At 34.7% G+C, this 23,587-nt stretch overlaps 2 protein-coding genes and 1 long non-coding RNA gene across 4 annotated transcripts in view; all 3 read left to right on the plus strand.

Annotated features, from left to right (window-relative positions):
- The window catches only part of LOC126688670 (uncharacterized), a 123,456-nt gene that overhangs the window by 75,305 nt on the left and 24,564 nt on the right, over nt 1-23,587 (plus strand). The window contains exon 2 of one of the 2 annotated variants that reach the window (XR_007644331.1): nt 4,866-4,887. This is a non-coding gene — a long non-coding RNA (uncharacterized LOC126688670). Of the gene's footprint in view, nt 1-4,570; nt 4,711-4,865; nt 4,888-23,587 lie in introns of those variants that run through there. The other variant, XR_007644330.1, reaches the window with a different exon arrangement.
- LOC126688666 (early nodulin-75-like) lies at nt 12,459-13,218 on the plus strand. The gene has a single exon (XM_050383443.1). The coding sequence runs from the start codon at nt 12,498-12,500 to the stop codon at nt 13,026-13,028; it is 531 nt and encodes a 176-aa protein (XP_050239400.1). The 5' UTR covers nt 12,459-12,497; the 3' UTR covers nt 13,029-13,218.
- Nucleotides 20,705-21,644, plus strand: LOC126688665 (early nodulin-75-like). The gene has a single exon (XM_050383441.1). The coding sequence runs from the start codon at nt 20,739-20,741 to the stop codon at nt 21,459-21,461; it is 723 nt and encodes a 240-aa protein (XP_050239398.1). The 5' UTR covers nt 20,705-20,738; the 3' UTR covers nt 21,462-21,644.

Consider the following 23,587-nt stretch of genomic DNA (forward strand, 5'->3'; position numbering starts at 1 on the left):
CATAACCTCCCATGGGCCTTAATGGGAGATTTTAACGAAGCAATGAATGAACATGAGAAGTTTGGGGGTAATCCTATTAGCTAAAGAAGAATTAGGCCGTATGTGGATTGTATGAATTTTTGTGGTATGCTTGATTTGAGGTTTTCTGGGCTAAAGTATACTTGGACCAATAAGAGAGGCTTGGATGACTTAATCCAACTTAGGTTGGATAGATGCTGGGCTAATCCTAGTTGGAAATCTCTTTTCTCAAAGGCTAATGTTACTCACTTAGCTTAGGTAAACTTTGACCATTGTCCTCTTCTTTTGAATCTATCTCATCCTCCTCCTTTAAGCTCTAATAGACCTTTTTGCTTCCAACCCATGTGGATGAGTCACCATAATTTTCCCAAAGTGGTTAATGAAGCTTGGGAAGGTAGGGATCTTAATCTTCCAGTGGCAGTTGATGAATTTACTATTAAAGCTAAAGTTTGGAATAAGAAAATTTTTGGTAATGTCTTTGCTAATAAGAGACTTACTCTTGCTCGAATTTTGGGCATCCAAAGAACTATTGCTAACCATCTTAATCGTTTTCTTTTAAAGCTCCAAGCCCAACTTTTAGATGAGTTCAATCAAATTCTCCAATGGGAAGAGGATATATGGGCTATAAAGGTAAGGTCTAATTGGATTGTGCATGGGGAGAGAAAAACTTCCTTTTTCCATTTGACTACACTGATTAGAAGAAGTTTTAACAAGATCGCTTGTATTGAAAATGAATATGGTATCTTAACCCACGACATGGAGGAAGTTAAAAGTTTGTTTTTGAATGGGTTTAAGTCCTTATACCAAATTGAGATGGCTTCTAGTAGTATATCCAATCAAATTAACTCGGGGTGGTGTGACCAAATAACTCAGGTGGATGTTGAAACCCTAAGTCTCCCTCCCTTTGATTTGGAAATCTCTAATGCCTTGTTTTCCATGAAACCCTTCAAAGCTCTAAGGCCTAGTGGTATTCATGCTAGCTTCTTCAAAAGGTTCTAGGGGAATGTTGGTGATTTTGTTAGGTATGAAATCAAGCAAATTTTTCTTGATAGGAAAATCCCCCCCATCCTAATCAAACCTTGGTGACTCTCATTCCTAAGCAGGATGGCCTGACCTCTATTAGCCATTTTAGGCCTATTAGTCTTTGTAACTCTATCTACAAGATTTTGTCTAAAATTCTTGTTCATATACTTAGACACCTTATTCCTGCTCTTGTTTCCCCACTTCAATCAGCCTTTATGGTAGGAAAAAGAAGTTCTGACAATGTCGTCATAGCTCAAGAACTCATCCATTCTCTGAAAAGGAGAAAAGGGAGGGAAGGATTCATGGTGATTAAAATCAACCTTGAGAAAGTTTATGATAGATTAGAGTGGAGTTTCATTAGGATGGTCCTAGATCATTTTGGTTTTCCTAAGAATTTCTCGGAGCTTATTCTTAGCTGCATTTCTACAACCTCTACCTCCCTTTTGTTTAATGGTAGTAAACTAGAAGCTTTCTCTCCTTCAAGAGGTATTAGACAGGGAGACCCTATATCTCCTTATATTTTTCTTCTTTGCATCAAATACATGAGCTCTCTTATCACCAAGAGTTGTGAAAGTAGAGAATGGATTGTTGTTAAGGCTTCTCAGGTGGCCCAGGGTTCTCTCATGTTTTCTTTGCAAATGACTTACTTTTATTTGCTAAGGTAAATACCAGAAACAGTGAGGCTATTTTGGGGGGTCCTTGATAGTTTTTGTGGAATTTCTAGCCAGAAACTCAGCAAAGGCAAGTCTCGTATTGTTTTATCCCCTAATGTGGATGCCCAAACTAAAATTTCTATTTGTAACAAGTTGGTAATTCAAGCCACATATGAGATTGGGAGATATCTTGGGTTTCCTATTTTTTATAATGGTTGTAATTGTAACGCTTTCAACTTTGTTATTGACAAAGTCCAGTCCAAATTGGCCGGGTGGAGGGCCAAAGTATTATCCCCTACAGGTAGACTTGTGCTCATTAAATCTGCATCCACCCTATACCAGATTACTATATGCAATGCCATGCTCTCCCTATTAAGACTTGTTCTGTTACTAATAAGCTTAATAGAGATTTCCTTTCGAGCTTTACCCAAGATAAGAGAAAGGTGCATCTTGTTAACGGGAATACTCACTCTCCCCAAACAGTATGGTGGCCTTGGTATTTTCCAAATGAGAGCTAGAAATGAAGCTTTGCTTGCCAAACTTTGCTAGAGAATTGCTAATAACCCCGAAGCTCTATGGGCAAAAATTCTCATTAAGAAATACCTTTCAGGTTCTTTTGTTGGCAAGAAAAAGAATGGTTCAATTATTTGGGTAGCATGTAAGAAAGGAGACCCAATTTTTATGTAAGGCCTTAAATGGACCATTTATAATGGATGTTCTGTAAATTTTTGGAAAGACTTTTGTCATCCTTTGGGGCCTATTAGGAATCTAGTTTAAGGACCTTTGTCTCTCCAAGAGGAAGCTCACTCTGTTTGGGATGTCAAAGAAAATGGGATGGCTATCCTTTCGTTGCAACTTCCAGATATCATCATTCAAGCCATTTCTGCCACTCCTTTTACGAATAATTCAAGATTCCTCAACTTGGGCTTTTTCTAATAACGGCTCCTTCTCTCTTAAAGCTGCATATGTTATGGCTAAAGGGTTAAATCCCATGAACCTTTGTTCTTCTCCAATCTCTTGGGTCTGAAAAATCAAGTCGAATCCTAGAATTATCTTCTTCTTTTGGCTGGTCAGCCATAATAGCATTACCACATTTGAAGTCTTAGGTTCAAGAGGTTTCACTCTTGACAGTTACTGCCCGTTATTTATGGAGTGTTCTGAATCCATCATCCATGTGCTACGTGATTGTAAATATGCCAAGTTATTTTGGAAAAAGCTTGTGTTCCCCATCCTCTTCTCAATTCCTTTTCTTTACCTCTTCTTGATTGACTTAAAGTCAATGCTGTTAATTCTTTTTCCTCCAATCACTTGGGAATACCTTGGGAGGTTCTTTTTCCTATGGGAATTTGGCATTTATGGCTGCAAAGAAATGCTTTTATTTTTAGATTAGGTGTGGTGGAGCCAAACCTGATTGGTACTTGTGTGAAGAAAGGGGCAAAAATTTTTTCTATTGGTCTAGGTAGTAAATCAAACCCCAGTAAAGCTGTCATTCAAATGGCTTGGAAAAGGCCTCCCGTAGGGTGGATTACCCTTAACACTGATGGGTCGGCAATGGGAAATCCTGGCAAAGTTGGATGTGGCGGCCATCTTCGTAACTGTGAGGGAGAATGGTTAGGGGGTTTTTGCGAGGGGTGTGGGGTTCACTACTAGCTGTGTTGTGGAGCTTTGAACACTTCATGATAGATTGAATTTTGCCTCTTTAGGAATTGAGAACCTTATTGTTGAATTAGATGCTTTAGCTATTGTGCATTTGTTGAGAAACTCTGCTGCTAACCTTGCTTTGGATCCACTTCAATTTGGCTGCAGGAACTGATTGAGGACCTTTCCTAGGACTCAGATTGAGCATGTGTTCAGAGAGGCTAATCAATGTGTTGATACACTAGGCAAACTAGGTGCTAAGTTTTTTGCTATGTATGTTTTTTGTTTTATCCCACCGGCTGTGGTGGTGAATTTGTTGGCTCTTGATAAAGCAGCAACATCTTGTAATAGACTGATTTTTGTTTTCGGTTAGTTTTTAATATATTTTCCCTTTCACCAAAAAAAAAAAAAAAAAATTAAAAGCCTGCTAGCGCAAATGTTGTAAGATTGTTGTGTTGTAGTATTGCATTATTACTATTACTTATTCCTTTGGGGCCTCCCATTGTTGGATATTTCTGACCTACAATACAAGTAAATTGGGGACCTCAGCCCAAAACCTTAATTCCATTAGGCTGAGCCACCACAATAATAATACTTAAAAACAACCTGTTAGGGACATTGTGCTACGTAGTGTTAGCAACAAATTTGCAAGTTCCTCTTTCGCTTAATAAGTACATAATCCAATCACAAGAGATTAGTCTAGTGATTCTTAAAATTTCATGAAACAGTGAGGTCTCAAGTTCAAAATTCAATTATTTTTAGTGACACCACTAGCACATGGCATTATACTGTAATGAATTTTTGGTTTTGGTCACGTGCCACCAAATAATCCATTTTAATATAATTATATCAAGTCCAATGCCCTTAAATTATCTTCTTCTTTTTTTCTTTTTTTCTTTTTTCTGATGAGAATAATGATCTTAATTTCCTTGTATCTGATATATCAAGGGTCTCAATTGAGATATGTGAAAACATGTCAATATTAAAAAAAAGTTAGAAACTTCACGAGAATAATGCAGACGTGACCTTGTGTTCTTCCATATCTATATATAGGAAGCGATGCAACTTACTGAAATAGAAGTACCAGGAAGCATAACTGCATGTCAATACTCATAAGAAACAGATCAAATTACAACAAAAACTACAATGAGTAGAGTACATAACATGAACATAGCTCAATACAATGACTGAGAAGATAGCTAACATAAGCAGTAGCTCTTATTTCTAAAGATTTAGCAATGCATTTAGTTGGCAGTTGGGGGTTTGTGGGGTGGCTTGTGCTCTGGTGGTGGCTTCTCTCCTTTACCCTTTGGTGGCTTGTGTTCTGGGAGTGGTTTCTCTTCCTTGTCGTGTGGGGTTGGTGGCTTGTGTTTTGGTGGTGGCTTTTCTCCCTTTGGAGGAGGTTTGCCGTCAATGGAAGTAGACTCTAATAGAAGGCGTCCAGGGTGATGATCATGTGGTGGTGGCTTCTCTCCCTTACTTGGGGTTGGTGGTTTGTGTTCTGGCAATGGCTTCTCTTCCTTATTCAGTGAGGTTGGTGGCTTGTGTTTTGGGGGTGGCTTTTCTCCCTTAGGAGGTTTGTGCTCATGTTTGGGAGACTCATGGTGGTCAGCAAGTGAGGCAGTGCTTAGAAGCACCACTCCAAGGAACAAAACTAGGAAGTATTTGGTAGTAGTCATCTTTCGTCTTTGGATGGTTCAAAACAACAAAACTTCTTGGCCTTTTATAACGAATACTAGAGCCTATTACGTCAGATCCTTCGTTATTCAGCACTTAAAATATACCCTATCATAGAAGCAGTTCAAAATCGATATCATCTCTTCTTGTTTATTCAATTATTAATTTCTGGAGGTCCATATAGAGTTCAAATGTTTGACAATGTACCAAGGTTACTCCTGGTGAAGGCTAGTGACATGTAACGAATTTTGCTCTTATGCTTTCCATGCAACCATATCCCATAACATGCAATCTTAGAATCTTTTCACTTAATGCATAGTTCCTCAATTTTCTTACTTTGATTTTTTCTATGCTAAACATATATATCATTCCCATAGAAACGAAAAGAATCCATATATTGGTCATGTAATATGTATGTGGTCCACATCAAAGACCTAACAGCAGGAAATGTAAGAAAAATACAAAAATAGTTGAATTTATCAGAAGGGTCATAGGTTTATATGATATATCGATGATTTTTTTTAGGGTGCGGTGGAGAAGCAAACCCGTTATACATGACACATAATATGGGAAGGGTTTTAATTGTTTCACACCCCTTTGTACACTGTTGGTACAAATTATATATTTTTGTGGGTTAACTATAGACATACTTGAAAAAAAGTGAATTTCTTATTTGATATCGCAGTTATTGTATTTGTGGAATATATATTGATAACATGAAACAGTAATTTCCAATATAAGTGTATGTGTCGTTGGGCTGCAAGCTCATTGAGGGTTTTATGAATTTTCCACTTCTATTATTATCATCATTTTTTTATCACGTGGGATTAGAGTCCGATGATAATGCACAGTTTTTACCAACTTTCCAAAAATTCAATTAAAGTGCACAATGGTGTTTCTCCGATTCACACTTAGGATGGCGACTTTATTAATTACTACACATATTGCACCAGTGGTTAGAAGAAAGATGGAAACAAAACAATTCATGTGATTACTATATACCAACCAGTCAAACGTACTATAATTTTCATACTACTGGCCACCGCCAGCTGGGCTTAGTGAATTGATAAGTGTTAACCTTCAGTAGTTTATAAAGAAAATTAGAATAATCTAATGGTAGCAGAAATTAGAGTTTAAACTATCATATAAAATATGTAGACAAATGTATAAATAAAAAATAAAAAATAAAAAAAAGATAATGTAATGAGTACGTTAATAAAGGCAAATAACTATCTATTCACAAATGAGGGTGAAGTGTTGAAATTACAGGCACACCAACCACGCAAATTTCTTAGATAGTTTGCGAACAGTGCTCCTTCCTCTCACATCAAGGGTGGGCATCACATATGGGTCCCGCCATGAGACCCACCCCTTATGCGAGAGAAGAGCATTGCTAGTACCTAAATATTTTCCATTGATCACAAGGTTGGTAACAAGTTCTATTTCAAAAAAAAGATCATTAATTATGCACAAATGAGTATGAATTGTTGGGATTCGCTAGTTATAATTTTACAAAAGAAAATCCTTCATGAAAGGAATGGTTCTTTTACTTTAAGTGAGTGTTTGGATCCATGACGCGTTTTTGCGTTTGCCTTTTTTATTTTTTTATTTATTTATTTTTATTTATTTTTTTTAAGCGCTTATAAACAGTAACATCACATGAATTCATATGCAGGAGACAAAATACACTGTTCATGGGTCCCACGACACTATTCATACATTTAAAAATTTTTTTGTTATAGTGTTTTCAGTTTTCAGTTTCAGCAAAAATAAGTTGTATCCAAACAGACTCTAAGTGCCTAGATTTTAGACTTTTTTTTGAGTATGAGCAAATCAATTACGTTAGATTGTAAGAAAGACACACTTAAAAGTACAGCTAATTTGAATTACCAATTTAAGAAACGGTTAGAAAATAATGTCTAGCTAGGAAGAGAAACACCTCTACCTTAGGAATTATCCTCATTTTTTTTAAAGGGGCTATTGTCTGGGGCTAATGCGTTAATTGGATGCTCAAATTGTAATAGGTAATGGGCTAATGGGCCTTCAAGGAACTACTCTTTGTCACTGCAAAAATTAACTGTCATTGTTGTCTTTCATGTATTGGTCCCAATTTCCATTAGGTAATGGGTCGTCATATATGCCCTTGATTTATTATTATTATTATTATTATTTATGTGTGTTTTTGTTGTTTGTAAAGTTTGTCCACTCTAATAATGCGTGCTGAAATTCACAAAGAAGAAAATAAAAGAAATTAAGTTGTCATTCATAATAAAATCTATGTAAGAAGGATCTCTGTTATATAGCTTGGATACATATACTAAATTAAACTTAGCATCCGTTTGGGTATTAGTACCACACAAATTTTAATAGCTTATTTGTATAGTATTTTTCAAAAGATCTTTTTTTTTTTTTTTTTTAATGATTTTATGCAAAATATGTGACAAAAAGCTAAAGTTAGCTTACTTTCAAAAAGGATAATTTTGTTTTTGAATTGTTTTTATTTTATTTTATTTTATTATTATTATTTTTTTTAAGTTTAGACAAAGCAAAAAGCATAAAGTTAAAGGTTTTGTGCCAAACAGACATTTAATTTACCAACTAACTGCCTAATATCTATTCTAATAATGTGACTAATTTGAAAGCAAGAAAATTGAATTGACCTTCCTTAAGGTTTACTGAAATCACACTAACCTCCCCATCTTGGTTCAAATTGTACATAGACCTCCTTTACTTTTTAAAATGAACGAAACTCACCTCCTTTGCACATTAACACCATTAGATTTAGTAATAGAAATGGATAGATTTGTGCTATGTACACATCTTCACGAGCCTACTTACACGGGTTAAACTAGCAAAATTGAGTAAGGTAAGTTTTTGACAGAAATTAGTACAGAGCTAATCTCACATCGCTTGGAAATGGCCATGCACCCCCCTTAACACTATAAAAGGCCTCCTAGGCTTTTTTCCAAAACACACTGAAATCACTAGAAAACTAGTGATTCAAGAAGAATTTCTTTTTCTTTAAAAAAAAAAAAAAAAAAAAAACCTTCAAACTCAAAGTTTTCTTAGCAGTGACCATTTTTTGGTCTAAGCCCCTTAGTAAAACATTTACTAACCCTCTGAGTTTTTGTTTTGATAGAGTGACCGAGGGGAGTGATCAAAACCAAGCTTTAAGCTTCTTTTCTCTTGATTTATTTTCATGTTTATTTCTTGCTTTATTTTACTACTTTAGGTTTTTGCTTTCCTAGGTTAGTAGCATGCTAGGTTAAATTTATTTTTTGTTTGTTGTATGTTAGTTCTGGGTCGGGTTGGATATGCAGGTTCATCCCAGTTTATGAAGCTCCACAAGCTTGCATACACATGCAAGTTCACCCAGAAGAATCAACATTCATTTGTTTGCTGTTTTCAACCTTTTTAGTTAGTTTAGATGCATGCTTAGGCTTCTATTTATACTTAGTAACATGTGTATTAGTCCCTGCTTTTTTTGAAATGTGTTTATTTTCTTTGTTTGTATAGTTGAATGATTAGGGTTTTGAATATGCTTTAATGAGCACATAAACATGCATAATCACATGTCATGCATCTGAATACGTGGTGTTGTGGTGATGTAGTGAGGTAAGTGCATGCATATGAGTATGAACATGCATGTTTGTTTGAGATGAACATGTGATGTATGTGATGGACTTGTTGAATATGAGTTGGATGTGATATTATGAGATGACTATAATAAGTAGGTATGATTGCTGGCTTGGAAGAGATGATATGAGATGTGATGTTATGTGATGTACGCTAGGTTAAGATACATTGCTTGGATATTTAGAACTAGTTTGTGTGTGCATGTGTGTATTGAGGATAGCCTACTAGAGGATTTCTTAATAAAACTAGGATGTGAAATACAATGAGTGGAAGTCGGCTTACGAGCTAGGGGAGATTGGGTGCCTAAAGCCTTCTCATCCCCGTACCTTAACTCTGGACCTAGAATCTAGATATACAAAGCCCTATGCAAGGTGCCCAGTTGGTTCCTGGACCTAAATCAAGTGACAACTCTAAAACCCTTCACCTTTAGTCTATTCAGCTAAGGCGTATTCCCTAGAGAAGTTCAAAGAGCACGTGACGCAAACTGAATGTTGGAAAAGTTTAAGGTCATTGATTGTAATATGACTTTGATCGATTAAATCCATGTTGGATGAGTGTAGTAGAGAATTTTTCAAACCATTGTTTGGATTCTTGTTTAAAGCATTACTAGGATTTTTTAAGCTTGTATACTTAATGCTCTTTGTTACTGCGAAAACCTAGAAGAAGTGTCATGTAAACCTCTTCATAAAGGTCACCATGAAGGAATACATTAATAACATCCAATTGGATGAGATACCATTGGTTCCCAACAGTTAATTCCAATAAGCATCAAACTATATCAGATTTAGTTACTAGTGAAAAAATTCTCATACTAGTCTGACCTCTCATGTTAAGTGTACCCTTTTGCCATCAATCAAGCCTTATACCTTTCAAGACTGTCATATCTACATTGTGTTTCAATTTGTAGACCCATTTGCATCGAATTGAATGGTTACCAACAATGAGAGATGTGATAATCCAAGTATTATTTATCCCTAATTCTCAAATCTCAATATCAATGGCAACCCTCCAATTAGCACCTTTCATTTTTAATTGAGAATTAAAATTAATTCTTTGAGATATTTTGATATTTAGTTTTTGAATAGTGAATTCTTTGGATGCATGGAATATGAAGGGCCGCAATTGAGATACATGATAACATGTCAATCTTAAGAGAAATTAGAATCTTTACGAGAATAATGCAAATGTGACTTTTTTTTTTCAATGTGTATATAGTAAACGACTCAACTCATTGAGAATAATAGTACCAGGAAGCATAACTCAATGTCAATAATCATATCCTTAAATAGACATTTTTCGGTTCAAAATCGATAGCTTTTCTCTCAGTATTCAATTATTTGAGTTCAAAAGTTTGACAATGTACCAAGGCTAGAAGAAGAAGAAGAAGAAGAAGAAAAAAAAAGAAAGAAAGAAATATGTGCTAATAGTGGCCAGTACTATATATTCAATTAATGGTTTTCTTAGAATTCACTGAGCCAGTTGTACTATATATTCAATTAAAATAGGTATGCATTATAGAGTTCAGTCAGTCACATGACTTGTTTTCATCCCTCTTCTAACCACCGTTGGTTTGATGTCTAGTAATAAAGTTGTTGTGTTAATAGTGTGTTTGGATATCACTTATTTTATTGAAAACTGAAAACACTGTAGTAAAATAATTTTTAAATGTGTAAATAGTACTGTAGGACCCAATTTTAAAGTTTTTTTTTAAATAAAGTACTTGCGGTCCCATGAATGGTGCATGGGACCCACTGAAAAAGCATAATTTTGATGAAAAAGCACTGTAGCCACCTCTGAAAACGTGAAACGCTATTCTAAAAAAAAAAAAAAAAAAAAAAAAAAAGTGAAACGTAGACTCAGTTTCAGCACTATCCAAACGAAGGCTAAGTGAATGTTTGGATGTAGCTGAAATGATTTTTTAGCTGCGTCCAGCATCTATCAATGGATTTGTGCACTGTTTATAGGACCTACAAACCTTTTTTTTTCAGCAAAACTTTCATTAAAAATGGATCCCACGGCACTATTCACACATTTAAAAATTATTTTGTTATAGTATTTTCAGTTTTCAGTTTTTAATAATAAACAGTATCTAAAGAGACTCTACGTGAGAAATTGAGAAACCCATGGTAAACTTTTTGTAGTGTCATTGGAATGTAGCTCAAACTGTATTTATCGTGCCGACATGTATTTAAATATATATATATATATATATATATATATTGTTTTTGTTTTATGGGATGTATTTAAATATCTAATCTACGCACGATGTGGGACTTCAATGCCATATTGCCATGTGATAAAAAATGATGATTAATAATAGAACTAAAAAAATTCATAAAAGCTTCGCTAGGCGTGTGGCCCATGGGACCAACCACTAACTTTTTTTAATTTTTAATTTTTAATTTTTAATTATTATTATTTAATAATTATGAGAGAAGATATTTGGGGCTATTTGGTAGAAGAGTTTGAATAATGTTGTTTGTAGTTTTTTGAAATACGTATGGGTGAAAAAGTGAATGAAAATGTGCGTAATATTGTTTAAAAACTGAAAATTAGTTTTTTGAAAACTCTACCAAACGGGACCTTGATCATTGAGTGTGTATTTGTTTGAAGGTGAAATAGAGTGGATAAAAAACTGTGCAGAGAAAATAGAAATGAAAACTTTTTTTGGAGTTTGTTTGGTTGGATAAAGGAAAAAATAAATAAATAGTGGGGTCTAGGTGTTTTCTTCTTGGGTCCTTCAAAAAAATTTCTCCTTATAATGGGGAGAAAACTGGGAGGGGGAAGCCCAAAAAATACCCCTCACCTTCAATGTCTTGGCCTTTTCTTTTATTTGATTTATTCTGGATGTGTTAGGTTTCTTCTTCTTCTTCTTCTTCTTTTTGGTGATCATATGTTTATTTTCTCATTAATTTTGGTTGGTTTTTGTTTTTATTCTTTTTTTTTTTAGAAAACAGTTTTGGGCTAATTTCTTATGCTATTTTTATTTTTATTTTTAACTTTAATAAAGTGTTGATCTATACACAATTTTTTAAAAAGTATAATGTGTTACCTTTTGTTTTATTTAATAACAACATGATGGTAAATTTATACAAATTTTATTTTTAACCAAACAAAAATTTTTTCTATCCCCCCACTTTTCCTCCCTCCCAACCAAATACATATATGAGGAAAACTAAAATTTTTTCTGTTTTCCTACCTTTTCATTATTTCTTAATTTTTTATTTTCTCATTTTTCTATTATCCTAACTGAACATATCCTAATATTTCCGGAATATTACACAAAATACTAGTTGCGATATGAGACACTTGACAACACCAACCCTTTTTCCTAAATTTTTATATATCATGGATTCGACTGTTTTTTTACTACTTTGCGCTAAGGTGATTATGTGGACCACGTACGTATTACGGACCAATATATAGATGTTTTTCCTTTCGGTGGGAATGATATCCATGTATAGGATAGGATATAAAAAATCAAAGTAGGAAAATTGGGTACGTAACTGAGCTTAAACTTAAAAGATTCAAGGATTGCATGCAAAAGAGATCTCTGCATCAGCATGGAAAGCAAAGAGATAAATTCGTTTATGTTACTAGCCTTCACCAGGAACAAAGTAACATGCATTGCACATTGTCAAACTTTTGAACTCAGTAGGACCCAACTGGACCCCCTCCCCTGACATGAATAATTGCACATTCAAGAAGAAAAGATATCCATTTTGAACTGTACGTGTCTATGGTAGGGTATGTTTTACATGCTTAATGACGTATGATCTGACGAAATAGGCTCTAATATCCCTTATAAAAGGCCAAGAAGTATTGCTGTTTTGAACCATCCAGAGACCAAAGATGACTACCAGCAAATACTTTCTAGTGTTGCTCCTTGGAGTGGTGCTTCTAAGCACTGCCTCAATGGCTGATCACCATGAGTCTCCCAAATATGAGCGCAAACCTCCTAAGGGAGAAAAGCCACCCCCAAAACACAAGCCACCAACTCCACTCGATAGGGAAGAGAAGCCATTCCCAGAACACAAACCACCAAGCCGAGGTAATGAACCTCCAAAGGGTAGGGGAGAGAAGCCACCACCACATGATCATCACCCTGGACACCTTCTATTGGAGTCTTCTTCCATTGATGGCAAACCTCCTCCCAAGGGAGCAAAGCCACCACCAAAACATAAGCCACCAACCCCAGTTGAAGACGGAGAGAGAAAACCATTCCCAGAACACAAGCCACCAAAGGGTAAAGGAGAGAAGCCGCCACCAAAGCACAAGCCACCAACCCCACTTGAAGATGGAGAGAGAAAACCATTCCCAGAACACAAGCCACCAAAGGGTAAAGGAGAGAAGCCACCACACAAACCACCAACTGCCAACTGAATGCATAGCTAAATGTTTAGAAAATAAGAGCTACAACTTATGTTATCTTTCATGTCAGTCACTGTTCTATACGTGGAACAGTTACTAGTAGCAGTGAGCTATGTTCATGTTGTGTACTCTACCCGTTTTAGTGTATGTAGTTTGCTCTGTTGCTTATGAGTATATTGACATGCAGTTATGCTTCCTGGTACTACTATCTCAATGAGTTGATCGAATCGTTTTCTATCTTACATAGAAGAACAAAAAGTCACGTTTGCATTATATATTCTCGTAAAGATTCTAATTTTTCTTAATATTGACATCTTATCACATATCTCAATCGGGACCCGTGATTCTCATCCAGGGAAATTAAGATTTTACGAATATTATTCTCAGCAGAACGAAAAGCACCAAAAGTGTATTTCCTAGGACACCCTCCCACGGTTGATGCCAAAGACTCGCACGAGCCGACTGGGTACATTACAGAATTTTGGTCGAAATTTAACTAAGACAATTTATTGCTAACCCAAATTTGTGAGAGTTGTAGTATCTCATCATTGGGTCTAGTGGGGTACTCTATGTGGAGTCTGTGGACACCAGATTTTTGGGACCCACTTGCCTACCCCAACTTTTTCTGTATGTTAAGAGAGTGACGTGTGTATTGGCGACACTAGGATGATTTATGTGCAAGTGAGCCTCTTTATTTATTTAATTTTTAATCTAAGAGTAGACACTATCTATTGGTTTTTTTAAGTGTATGATTGATCATCTAAAATCTAATTTATTTTAATTACTTAATTAACAAAAGAATTTTCTAAGGCTTCTAAACTAATTACGGAAGAAAAAGTCTCAAATGAAAGATTTAGGACTCAAAAACTCGATTTTTTTTTTTTTTTTTTTTTTGTATGAACTCAGAAACTCGATTATATACAAAGAAGATGTTACACATCACATAACACCTGCCCAAAAGATAATACTGAATTTTAATTTAAGTAATTGCGGATAAAGGCCTTTTACACAAGTTGAAGAATAAACTTAAATTACTTGGTGGTATTATATTTATGTTACAAAGTTTCAGAATGAAAGTAGGAATTAATTTTTTTGTTACAAAGTTAGGTATTATATTTATGTTACAAAGCACGGATCTCATCGAGCACGTCCACCAAAATCTATTCATGAGCCGTTTGAACGGTCAAGACATGATCCAACGTACGTTGAATGTCTAAATCATCTGAAGTAGTCGATGGAGGAACATCAGCATCAGCAACAGCAACACTAGACACCTCAGCCGTATCAGCACCTGTAGAAGAGAGAGGAGGGGGAATAGCACCAGATGACTCACCTCTAGGACGCATAGAGCCAACTCTCAAATGAGCAGCCCTCTACCTAACGAAGGTGGCACCTATGGGAGCTATGACATGAACAGGCTCACCGGCAGGGAAATCAGCTAAACTGAGAAACAACAAAATCCTATGAATGAAAATAGGATGGATAAGAGCATAAGCTACGACAGAACTCCTATGAACTTCGTTCAAAGAACGAAGAAACAGATGAGGAAAGTTGATAGGCGCATCGGAAACAAAGGCATACAAAAACACATGTCGCTCAAGAGGGATGGTGTGGAGATGAGAAATAGGCCACAAAGAATGACATACTATCCTAAAGAAAAGATAGGCAGTCTCAGTAAGCTTAATTAGCAGACGTGATCCAAGGATCAGAACCCCACTGGCAGGCTTGAAATACTTAATTAGAATGTAACAATCATTACCTAATATCTTGAAATACTTAATAGCAGGCTTCTTTCCTCTCCAGAGTTCATAAGTAGTCTTCTTGGAATTAGGTTTGAAATACAACCAATTGAGTGTATGGCAAGCAGTGTTAACTGCTTTTTCCCAAAAGGATTTGGGCAACTTTTTATTGTGTAGCATGACACGAGCCATCTCTTGAATAATCCTATTCTTCCGTTCCACTATTCCATTCTATTAAGGTGTCTTGGGTGAAGAGAACTCTTGATGTGTGCCTTGATCATTGTAGAAGGTAGCCAGCTTAGTATTCTCAAATTCTCTTCCATGATTACTTCTGATTCTGGCTATCACATTATCTTTCTCAACCTGCAATTTCTTGCACAGATGTATCATCTTTTCAGGTGCTTCAGCTTTATCTTTCAAAAGCACAACCCAAGTATATCTAGTAAAGTCATCCACAACCACTAGAATATATTTCTTTCCACCTAAACTCTGAACTCTAGTAGGACCCATAAGATTAATGTGCAACAACTCTAGAGGTCTTGAAGTTTGAATACTAACTACAGATGGATGTTTGGATTTCACTTGCTTACCTATTTGACATGGTCCACATATGCACTTATCTATCTTCTCAAATTTAGGTAAACCAACAACTACATTACATTTGGAAATCTTCTCTAATTGCTTATGACTTGCATGCCCCAACCATTGATGCTACAAATCAACTTGATCAATCTTTGCACTAAAGCATTTGTTGCTTATACTTGGTGTTAAACCATAACAGTTGTCAGCTGTCCTTACACCAACACACATACAGTCACCTCCTCCATCAAGTATTTCACATTCATACTTAGTGAAGAGAACATTCAGTTCATTGTCGTAAATCTGACTGATGCTGAGTAAATTTGCTTTCAGTCCATCAACATACCAAACATCTTCAAAGACTGGCAACCCTGGAATGTCCACAATTCCAATGCCTCTGATTACAAATTTGCTTCCATCTTCAAAAGTGACCGTTCCAATCTTTCCTTCAAAAAGAGTCTTGAATAATCCTTTTTTTCCTGTCATATGCCTGGAACAATCACTATCCAAATACCAAAGACAAGAATCACGTGCCTTTAAGGCAATTAGAGCAGTATAACAAAAGTAATTATTATCACATGTGATAAGACCAAGAAACTCAAGGAAAGATTAAACAAAAGCAACAAGGGACAAAGACAACAAGTAAGCAAGTTGATACATAAGCAAAAAGATTTTCCAAAAATCCATGACAACAGGGGTCAAGGATCAGCTTAGAGATCAAAAGATCAACAACAAGAGGGCAACCTGCTCTTATACCACTTGATAGTTTTTAGACCCTTAAAAAATACAATTGGATTAACCCAAGTAATTAGCCAAGTTATTACTTAGTCCAAATTCCAAATCTATGTTATCAAAATCAAATAATCATATCATGCGTAGCAGCGGAAATATAAATAACACAATGATATGATGACCCAGGAAACCAAACCGGTAAAAACCTGGGGAGGATTTAACCTAATTATTCTTAAGGTAAACTTGAATCCATTATAAAAGAATTGAAGTTAATAGGACTTAGACCGCTACATCCTATTACTACCCACCAGTAGAAACCTACTGACACGACCACGTGCAAACTTTGAGACCACAGATTCCTTCTTTCTTGGATTCTTCAACAAGTACAAGCACACCCGCTTGTGTTTCTTTAAGTTCTTATGGTAGTAGCCGAATGATCATCAAGTTCTTGAACGAATCTCCTCTTGATAATCCTAAGCTTGTGTAAAGGAAAGTTCCTCACAGATCTCACAAGAGATTTACACAAACAGTAATATGAGTAACACTAAAATGTGGCTAGGGTTTGCCGTATATACCTAGGGCAAAAACACAAAACCCTAAACGTTTTTAATGAACTAGGGCTGAGTTGGAATTCTGCAGAAAAACGCATTCTGTCTGAATTTCGATTGATCGAGCCTAAGCTTTGATCGATCGAACCAGGCCGAAATGTACTTTGGTTCTACATCAACTTAAATCCAACTTTACATAAATGACACAACTTTGAGCAAGTCTAAACATGACTAAACATCTTGTTTTGATCATGGTTTGCCAACAATATACATTAGAGTTCTAAATACATAAGTTCCTAAGTCTTTAGAACCTAACAAACATAGACTACATATTTTGAAAATCTTAACTATTAAAATGTATGCTCTTTATATTCGTAATACGCACGTCAAATTTCGTGTCAATTGAATGTTATTCGTTATTTGATCTATTAATTTATTTTTATGCATAATTTTAGCCTACAAAAACTTAAAATTTGAACATTTGCTTAATGCCATAATTATTGATTTTTTATTTTCTAGAGATTTTGCAAGAATGAAGAATATAATAAAGAAATGTTATCCTCCAATGGTTAATTTTTCAAAAATCACATCCAATAAATATATATTGAATAGGGTTATAACCAATAGTTACAACCAACTTTATAGCCAAATTTTCTCCTTTCTACTATTACCATTTTTTTTTTTTTTATGTGATTTAGCTTTAGATCACCAAGCCATAAAAATTACTACTTGTTTGAGTTGATGTAATAAATTTGAATAATAATTTTGTGTTTATCAAATGATTAATTAAATAGTAATATCACTTTTTTTTTGGAGGGGGGGGGGGTTTGGTAAAAAAGAACATCACCTTCTCTCTCTTAGTCAAAGACCATTAATTGTATTGGGTGTGATCTTCTTATAGTGTAACCTAACCCTCAAACTCATCATTGGTAGAATGCAGGCTATTTTTATCTAAGAAGTTATTTCTAAATAAAAGGGTTTTATTTCTTATATTGTTTTTCTCTTAAAATAAATAAAGTTTATTGATCAAATAGTAAATATTATCCAATTTGAACAAAATTTTACATATATATTAAAAATATAAAAAACTTGCAATTTAATTGTTAGATTTTCAAAATTTATATATAATAAAAAAATATATGAGAAGTTTGAAAAATTTCTTTCCAAAATAGTTTAGAGAGAAAATAACATCTGATTTGAAAAAAACTTTACATGCACGTTAAAAACGTATGGAATATGCAATTCAATTGTTAAATTTTCAAAATTTACATTTAATAAAAATATATATAAAAAGTTTTAAAAATTTCTCTCCAAACTAATTTGAACTTGTCGAAAAGAAGAGAGCCTGGCAGGCCATTATCCCTTTGAAATTTGATTGTTGTTTTTCGTAGTGACAAAGGGTAGTCCCTCGAAGGCCGATTACCTTTTACAAATTGGGCATCCTACACATTAGCCCCTTGAAAAAAATGAGTATGCTGAGTCGGACGTAGATGTCTTTCTCTTCCTAGAGTCAAAGTAACTTTAATTTCAGGAGTGTCTCCTCTTACACTCTAACGTCATTGATTTGCTCATCATACTCCGAAAGTCCAAAATTTATACACTTTAAGTCAAAAAAACCATTGCGTTCATGGGGATTTTCCATTTGTGACACTACTAGCAAATCTCAGCTGAACGGAAAGATAGTTTTTTGAGGAACGGAATGATAGTTGAGTTTGAACACGATGAAAAAGTTTGTTGAGCTAGTTTATCCATTTCCATTTCAATTGTCCCTCTTAACTTTAATTACTCGCCGGTCATTTCATTATAAATTAGAATAACTGTCAGTTGTAATTATAAATCTTGAACTTAGGCCTTTTTCCTAAATTTATAATTCCAGTTATTCTAAACTAGAAATGCATATAAATTGGTTGGCCTAACAAGTGATTTTCTCTCTGAGATCACACAGCTGATTTTAATATGTTTCTTTGAATGCCGATTGAACTTTTGGTAAAGATTGGAATTTGTATTAAATCCCTAATACAACCCCCTTAGAGATAAACTTTATACCAGAAGAGAGTTCTATTTAATCTATTATTTCATTTTAACAATTAATTACAGTCCTATTGGCAGACAGAAATATTATTGTTAATCTGTTAAAACCATCAGTTCAGCACATTGTTTTTTTTCCCACCTAACAGTCACAAATTTAAGTACATAGTCATAGAGATGAATGAAACCATCATGACAAATAAATGTCTAAATGTTTCAGAAAAAAGTATCAGTTTTTAAATACAATTTCATTGAAAATATGAAAGCATAGATAAACTGCATCATAATGGTGGTGCTATTGATAACTCCAAAAATAGTATTTGTAACAACTCACATGTGCCTCTAATTTCAACACTTCACACTCATTTGTGAATGGTTAATAATATTATTTGCTATCCATTAATTAAGAATCTTAGTACATTATCTTTTGTAAACATTTGTCTACATATTTTATATTACGCTATGAAGTTTGATTTCTGCCCCTATAAATCAGATTATTCTAACATATTTATCAGTGGTTTGATTTTCACAGGCTTCACCAAGCTCAGCTGACGGTGGCCAGTACTATTTAATTAAAAAATGGTTTGTATTGTATTAATAGAGTCACATGACTTGTTTGCCTCTTTCTTCTAAGTTCTAACCACTGGTGAGACTATCAAAAAAAAAAAAAAAAAAAAAAAACCACTGGTGCAGTGTTTAGTAGCTAGTAAAGTCGCCATCCAAAGTGGGAATTCGAGAAACACAATTTTCCACTTCTTTAATGTGTTTGGAATGTAGCACTGTACATTTATCATGCCGACATGTAATCTACTCACTCAAGATGTGGGACGTCAATGCCATGTTATGAATAAATAAGAATAGTGCTTTTTTGAGGAAGAAGTAAGAATAATGTTGATAATAATTGAAGTAAAAAATTCATAAATTCCCGAATGGGCCTTGTAGCCTAATGACACATTCCCGTTTCCTATGTTTCATGTGTTACACCGTTTTCTTTATGGACAAAGTTTAGTTACAAAATTAGTTGTAACCTTAAATTGCCTTAATCAATATCTTTTTATTGGATGTGAATTTTGATAAAATCTACAATTGGATTACATCTTCTTTTTATATCCCCCATGTTTATAAAATTTCTAGGAAATTAAAGATCAATAGCTATATCATTAATACATTATTTAAATTGAAAGTTTTGTAGTTTAAAATTATGCATAAAATGTAAGATTATAGATCATATGGTAAATAATATCCGGTTGACACAAAATTTGACATGTGTATTAAGAATGTAAAAAATATATAATTTAACTGTTAGATTTTCAAAATATGTAGTAATTTTTTTTTTTTTAGAGTAAAGTTGTAGCGTTAAACTATAACCAATTTTATAGCTAAATTTTGTTATTTTCTTATCATACTTTTTGTGTCACATCTTATACTTTACCAATAATGCAAGTTATATTGGTATGACATATATTTGATTTTTCTTTTTTTAATTTGATCATTTTATAAGAAAAGTTAAATAAATACATATTAATTTATGATTGATAGAGTATAAAGTGAAAAAAAAAAATCGAGATTTTATATTTGAAATGCTTAACTGAACTTCTAAATTTAATTGCTTTTTCCCCTACATTTCTAAGGATAAGGTGTTGATGTGGACCATGTACATATTACGTGACTAATATATGAATTTTCTTCCTTATAGTGGGAATCATATCTATGTTTAGGATATAAAAATTCAAAGTAAGAAAATTAAGTAACGAGCTTTAGCTTAAAAGATTCTCTAAGATTGCATGCAAAAGAGATCTTTGCATGGAAAGCAAAGAGTTAAATTCGTTATGTCACTAGACTCACTACTCACTAGCCTTCACCACGAACAACCTTAGTACATTGTCAAACTTTTGAACTCGGTATAGGACCAGATCGGACCCCATATATGACATTAATAATTGCACATTCAAGAGGAAAATATATCCATTTTGAACTGTGTCTATGGTAGGGTATATTTTATGTGCTGAATGACGTATGATCTGACGAAATAGGCTCGAGTATCCGTTATAAAAGGCCAAGAAGTCTTGCTGTTTTGAACCATCCAGAGACGAAAGATGAATACCAGCAAATTCTGCCTAGTCCTAGTGTTGCTCCTTGGAGTGGTGCTTCTCAGCACTGCCTCACTGGCTGACCACCATGAGTCTCCCAAACATGAGCACAAACCTCCTAAGGGAGAAAAGCCACCCCCAAAACACAAGCCACCAACTTCACTCAACAAGGAAGAGAAGCCATTACCAGAACACAAACCACCAACCCCAGGGAAGGGAGAGAAGCCACCACCACATGATCATCACCCCGGACGCCTTCTATTGGAGTCTACTTCCATTGATGGCAAACATCCTCCAAAGGGAGAAAAGCCACCACCAAAACACAAGCCACCAACCCCACTTGACAAGGAAGAGAAACCATTCCCAGAACACAAGCCACCGAAGGGTAAAGGAGAGAAGCCACCACATGATCATCACCCTGGACACCTTCTATTGGAGTCATCTTCCATTGATGGTAAAGCTCCTCCCAAGGGAGCAAAGCCACCACCAAAACACAAGCCACCAACCTCAGTTGAAGAGGGAGAGAAGAAACCATTCCCAGAACACAAGCCACCAAAGGGCAAAGGAGAGAAGCCACCACCGGAGCACAAGCCACCACATGATCATCACCCAGAAGATCATAAAGACTCGCAAAGGCCACCCCGAAAGAACTTGAAGCCTCCAACTGCTGAAAAGAAGCCACCAAGTCCTTCTCACAAGCCACCCCACAAACCCCCAACTGCCAACTGAATGCATAGCTAAATATTTAGAAATAAGAGCTACAACTTATGTTATCTTTCTTGTCATTCACTGTACTATTCGTGGAACAGCTACTACTAGCACTGAGTTATATATAGGTTCATGTTGTGTACCCGTTTATGTAGAGTTTGTTGTTAGCTGTGTTGCTTATGAGTATTGACATGCAGTTATATATGCTTCCTTGTATTACTATCACTAAGCGTTGAATTATTTTCTATCAGACAGAAGAAAAAATAGTCACGTTTTTGCATTATTCTTGTAAAAGATTCCAACTTTTCTTAATATTGACATTTTATCACATTTCTCTCAATTGAGATCCTTGATATCCCATACAAGGAAATTAAGAGCATTATTCTGAGTAGTTTAAACTAAAAAAAAAAAAAAAGCTACCGAACGAGCATCTCCCTAGACACCATCCTGCGGTAGAGGATGCCAAAGACTCGCATGAGCCGACTGGGAAAAAGATGCCCCTTCCTCCTCCAGCAAAGAAGCCGCGCGCCATTGCCACGCCACAAGCTCCCTTATAAACAACCTCCATAAGCCAATTGAATAGATTAAATTGATTTGATTTAGATGTGTATGAGTTGAAAATAGGAGCTGCAGCTGGTGTTGAGTGTCTATGGTTCGGTTTCTTTTAGTGCATGGTCATGTTTTTGCTATATCCACTACCGGAAAAACCAACTTTTTTGAAAAACAAAGCAATTTTATGTAGAAATTCCTCAAAGCATGGTATTTTATGAATAAAATGCATGACTATGAGATGAAATGCTTTTCAAAAACACTTGATTTGTACCCAGTTTTCACAAAATTAAAATTTTCAAACAATTCTCAAATTCTCAAGCTTCATACACATTTTGCATAAAATTCAAGGAATTTTCAAACTTGGTTGGCCAAACCAAAATCACACATAATAACATGTACAAAGTTTAGCAAAGAGTAACTTGTGTAGTATGTGCAACTAGCAAAAACTTGAGATACATGTGAGGTGATATGTAAATAGAAATCAATTACAATTTCTATAAAATTCATCACATAAAATTGAAAGAGACAATCGCCTAAAGAGTTGCATCATATAACTCTCACATTTCCTAGAAAATAAGCTTGCAATCATGTAAGTTTCTTGATTTGCCTCATAATGTACACACCAATTTTATTTGATCAGAAACTTATTAAAATAGCCGGGATAATGTACACACCAATTTTATTTTATTGATTTATTTAAAGTCCAATAATGTACACACCAATTTTAGCATTTAAACCGAGGCTACACCTTATATTCTTTTTGTGCATGTGCTACACTTTATCGATCACGAAATCATATGATATGCACTAAGGTGTTTATGATTGGCTAGTAAACAGTGGTGAGATTGTTATTTATGCCTTTCTCAATAAGTTAAAGTCCGACAATCAAATGCATGTGACTTCAAGATTAAAATCATGTGATAAAAAACTATAAACATCTTCTCACACAACATGCACTACAAGGCTCAAACTAGTAAAGTGCAATAAATAAGCTCATTCAAGCTAAACAAAGTACGTAAATATGTTATGTAAAAATAAATTGGCCAACCTTGATTTCAAATCCAAGAAAATAATGCAAAAAACATTTTGCTTCCACTTTTTATTTATTTATTTATATATATATATATATATATATATATATATTAAAAAATAACAAAACAACCTAAAATGAAATGCATGAATGTTATGCAATGCAAATCCTAGAAATAAAGAAAACAAAAACCAACAAAAACAATGGTCACAAAGAGTAGAGTAATGAAGCATAATGACCATGTCAGAAAAACTCAATTAGATTGAGCATTTTGTATCCAAAACTTTTTATATGTACCTCGAGCATTAGAGTTCTTATTCACATTAGAATGATTTCCAACTCCAGGATCGGAATAAAGGTTAAGAGCCTTTACCAATTCACCAATAAGTACCATAAGATCTTGTGCTTGAGGCACATGTACTTTAGGTTTGTTTGCTCGTTTGGCAGCTTGCAGCTTGAAACAATTTGGACGTATATGCCCATACTTTCCACAAAAATGACAAACCCATGCAGGCTTATCATGCAACTTGCCCTTAGGAGGGTTAGGAGCCTTATGCTTGGACTC

Source organism: Quercus robur, chromosome 6 (assembly GCF_932294415.1).
Source record: "Quercus robur chromosome 6, dhQueRobu3.1, whole genome shotgun sequence".
Lineage (NCBI taxonomy): Eukaryota > Viridiplantae > Streptophyta > Magnoliopsida > Fagales > Fagaceae > Quercus > Quercus robur.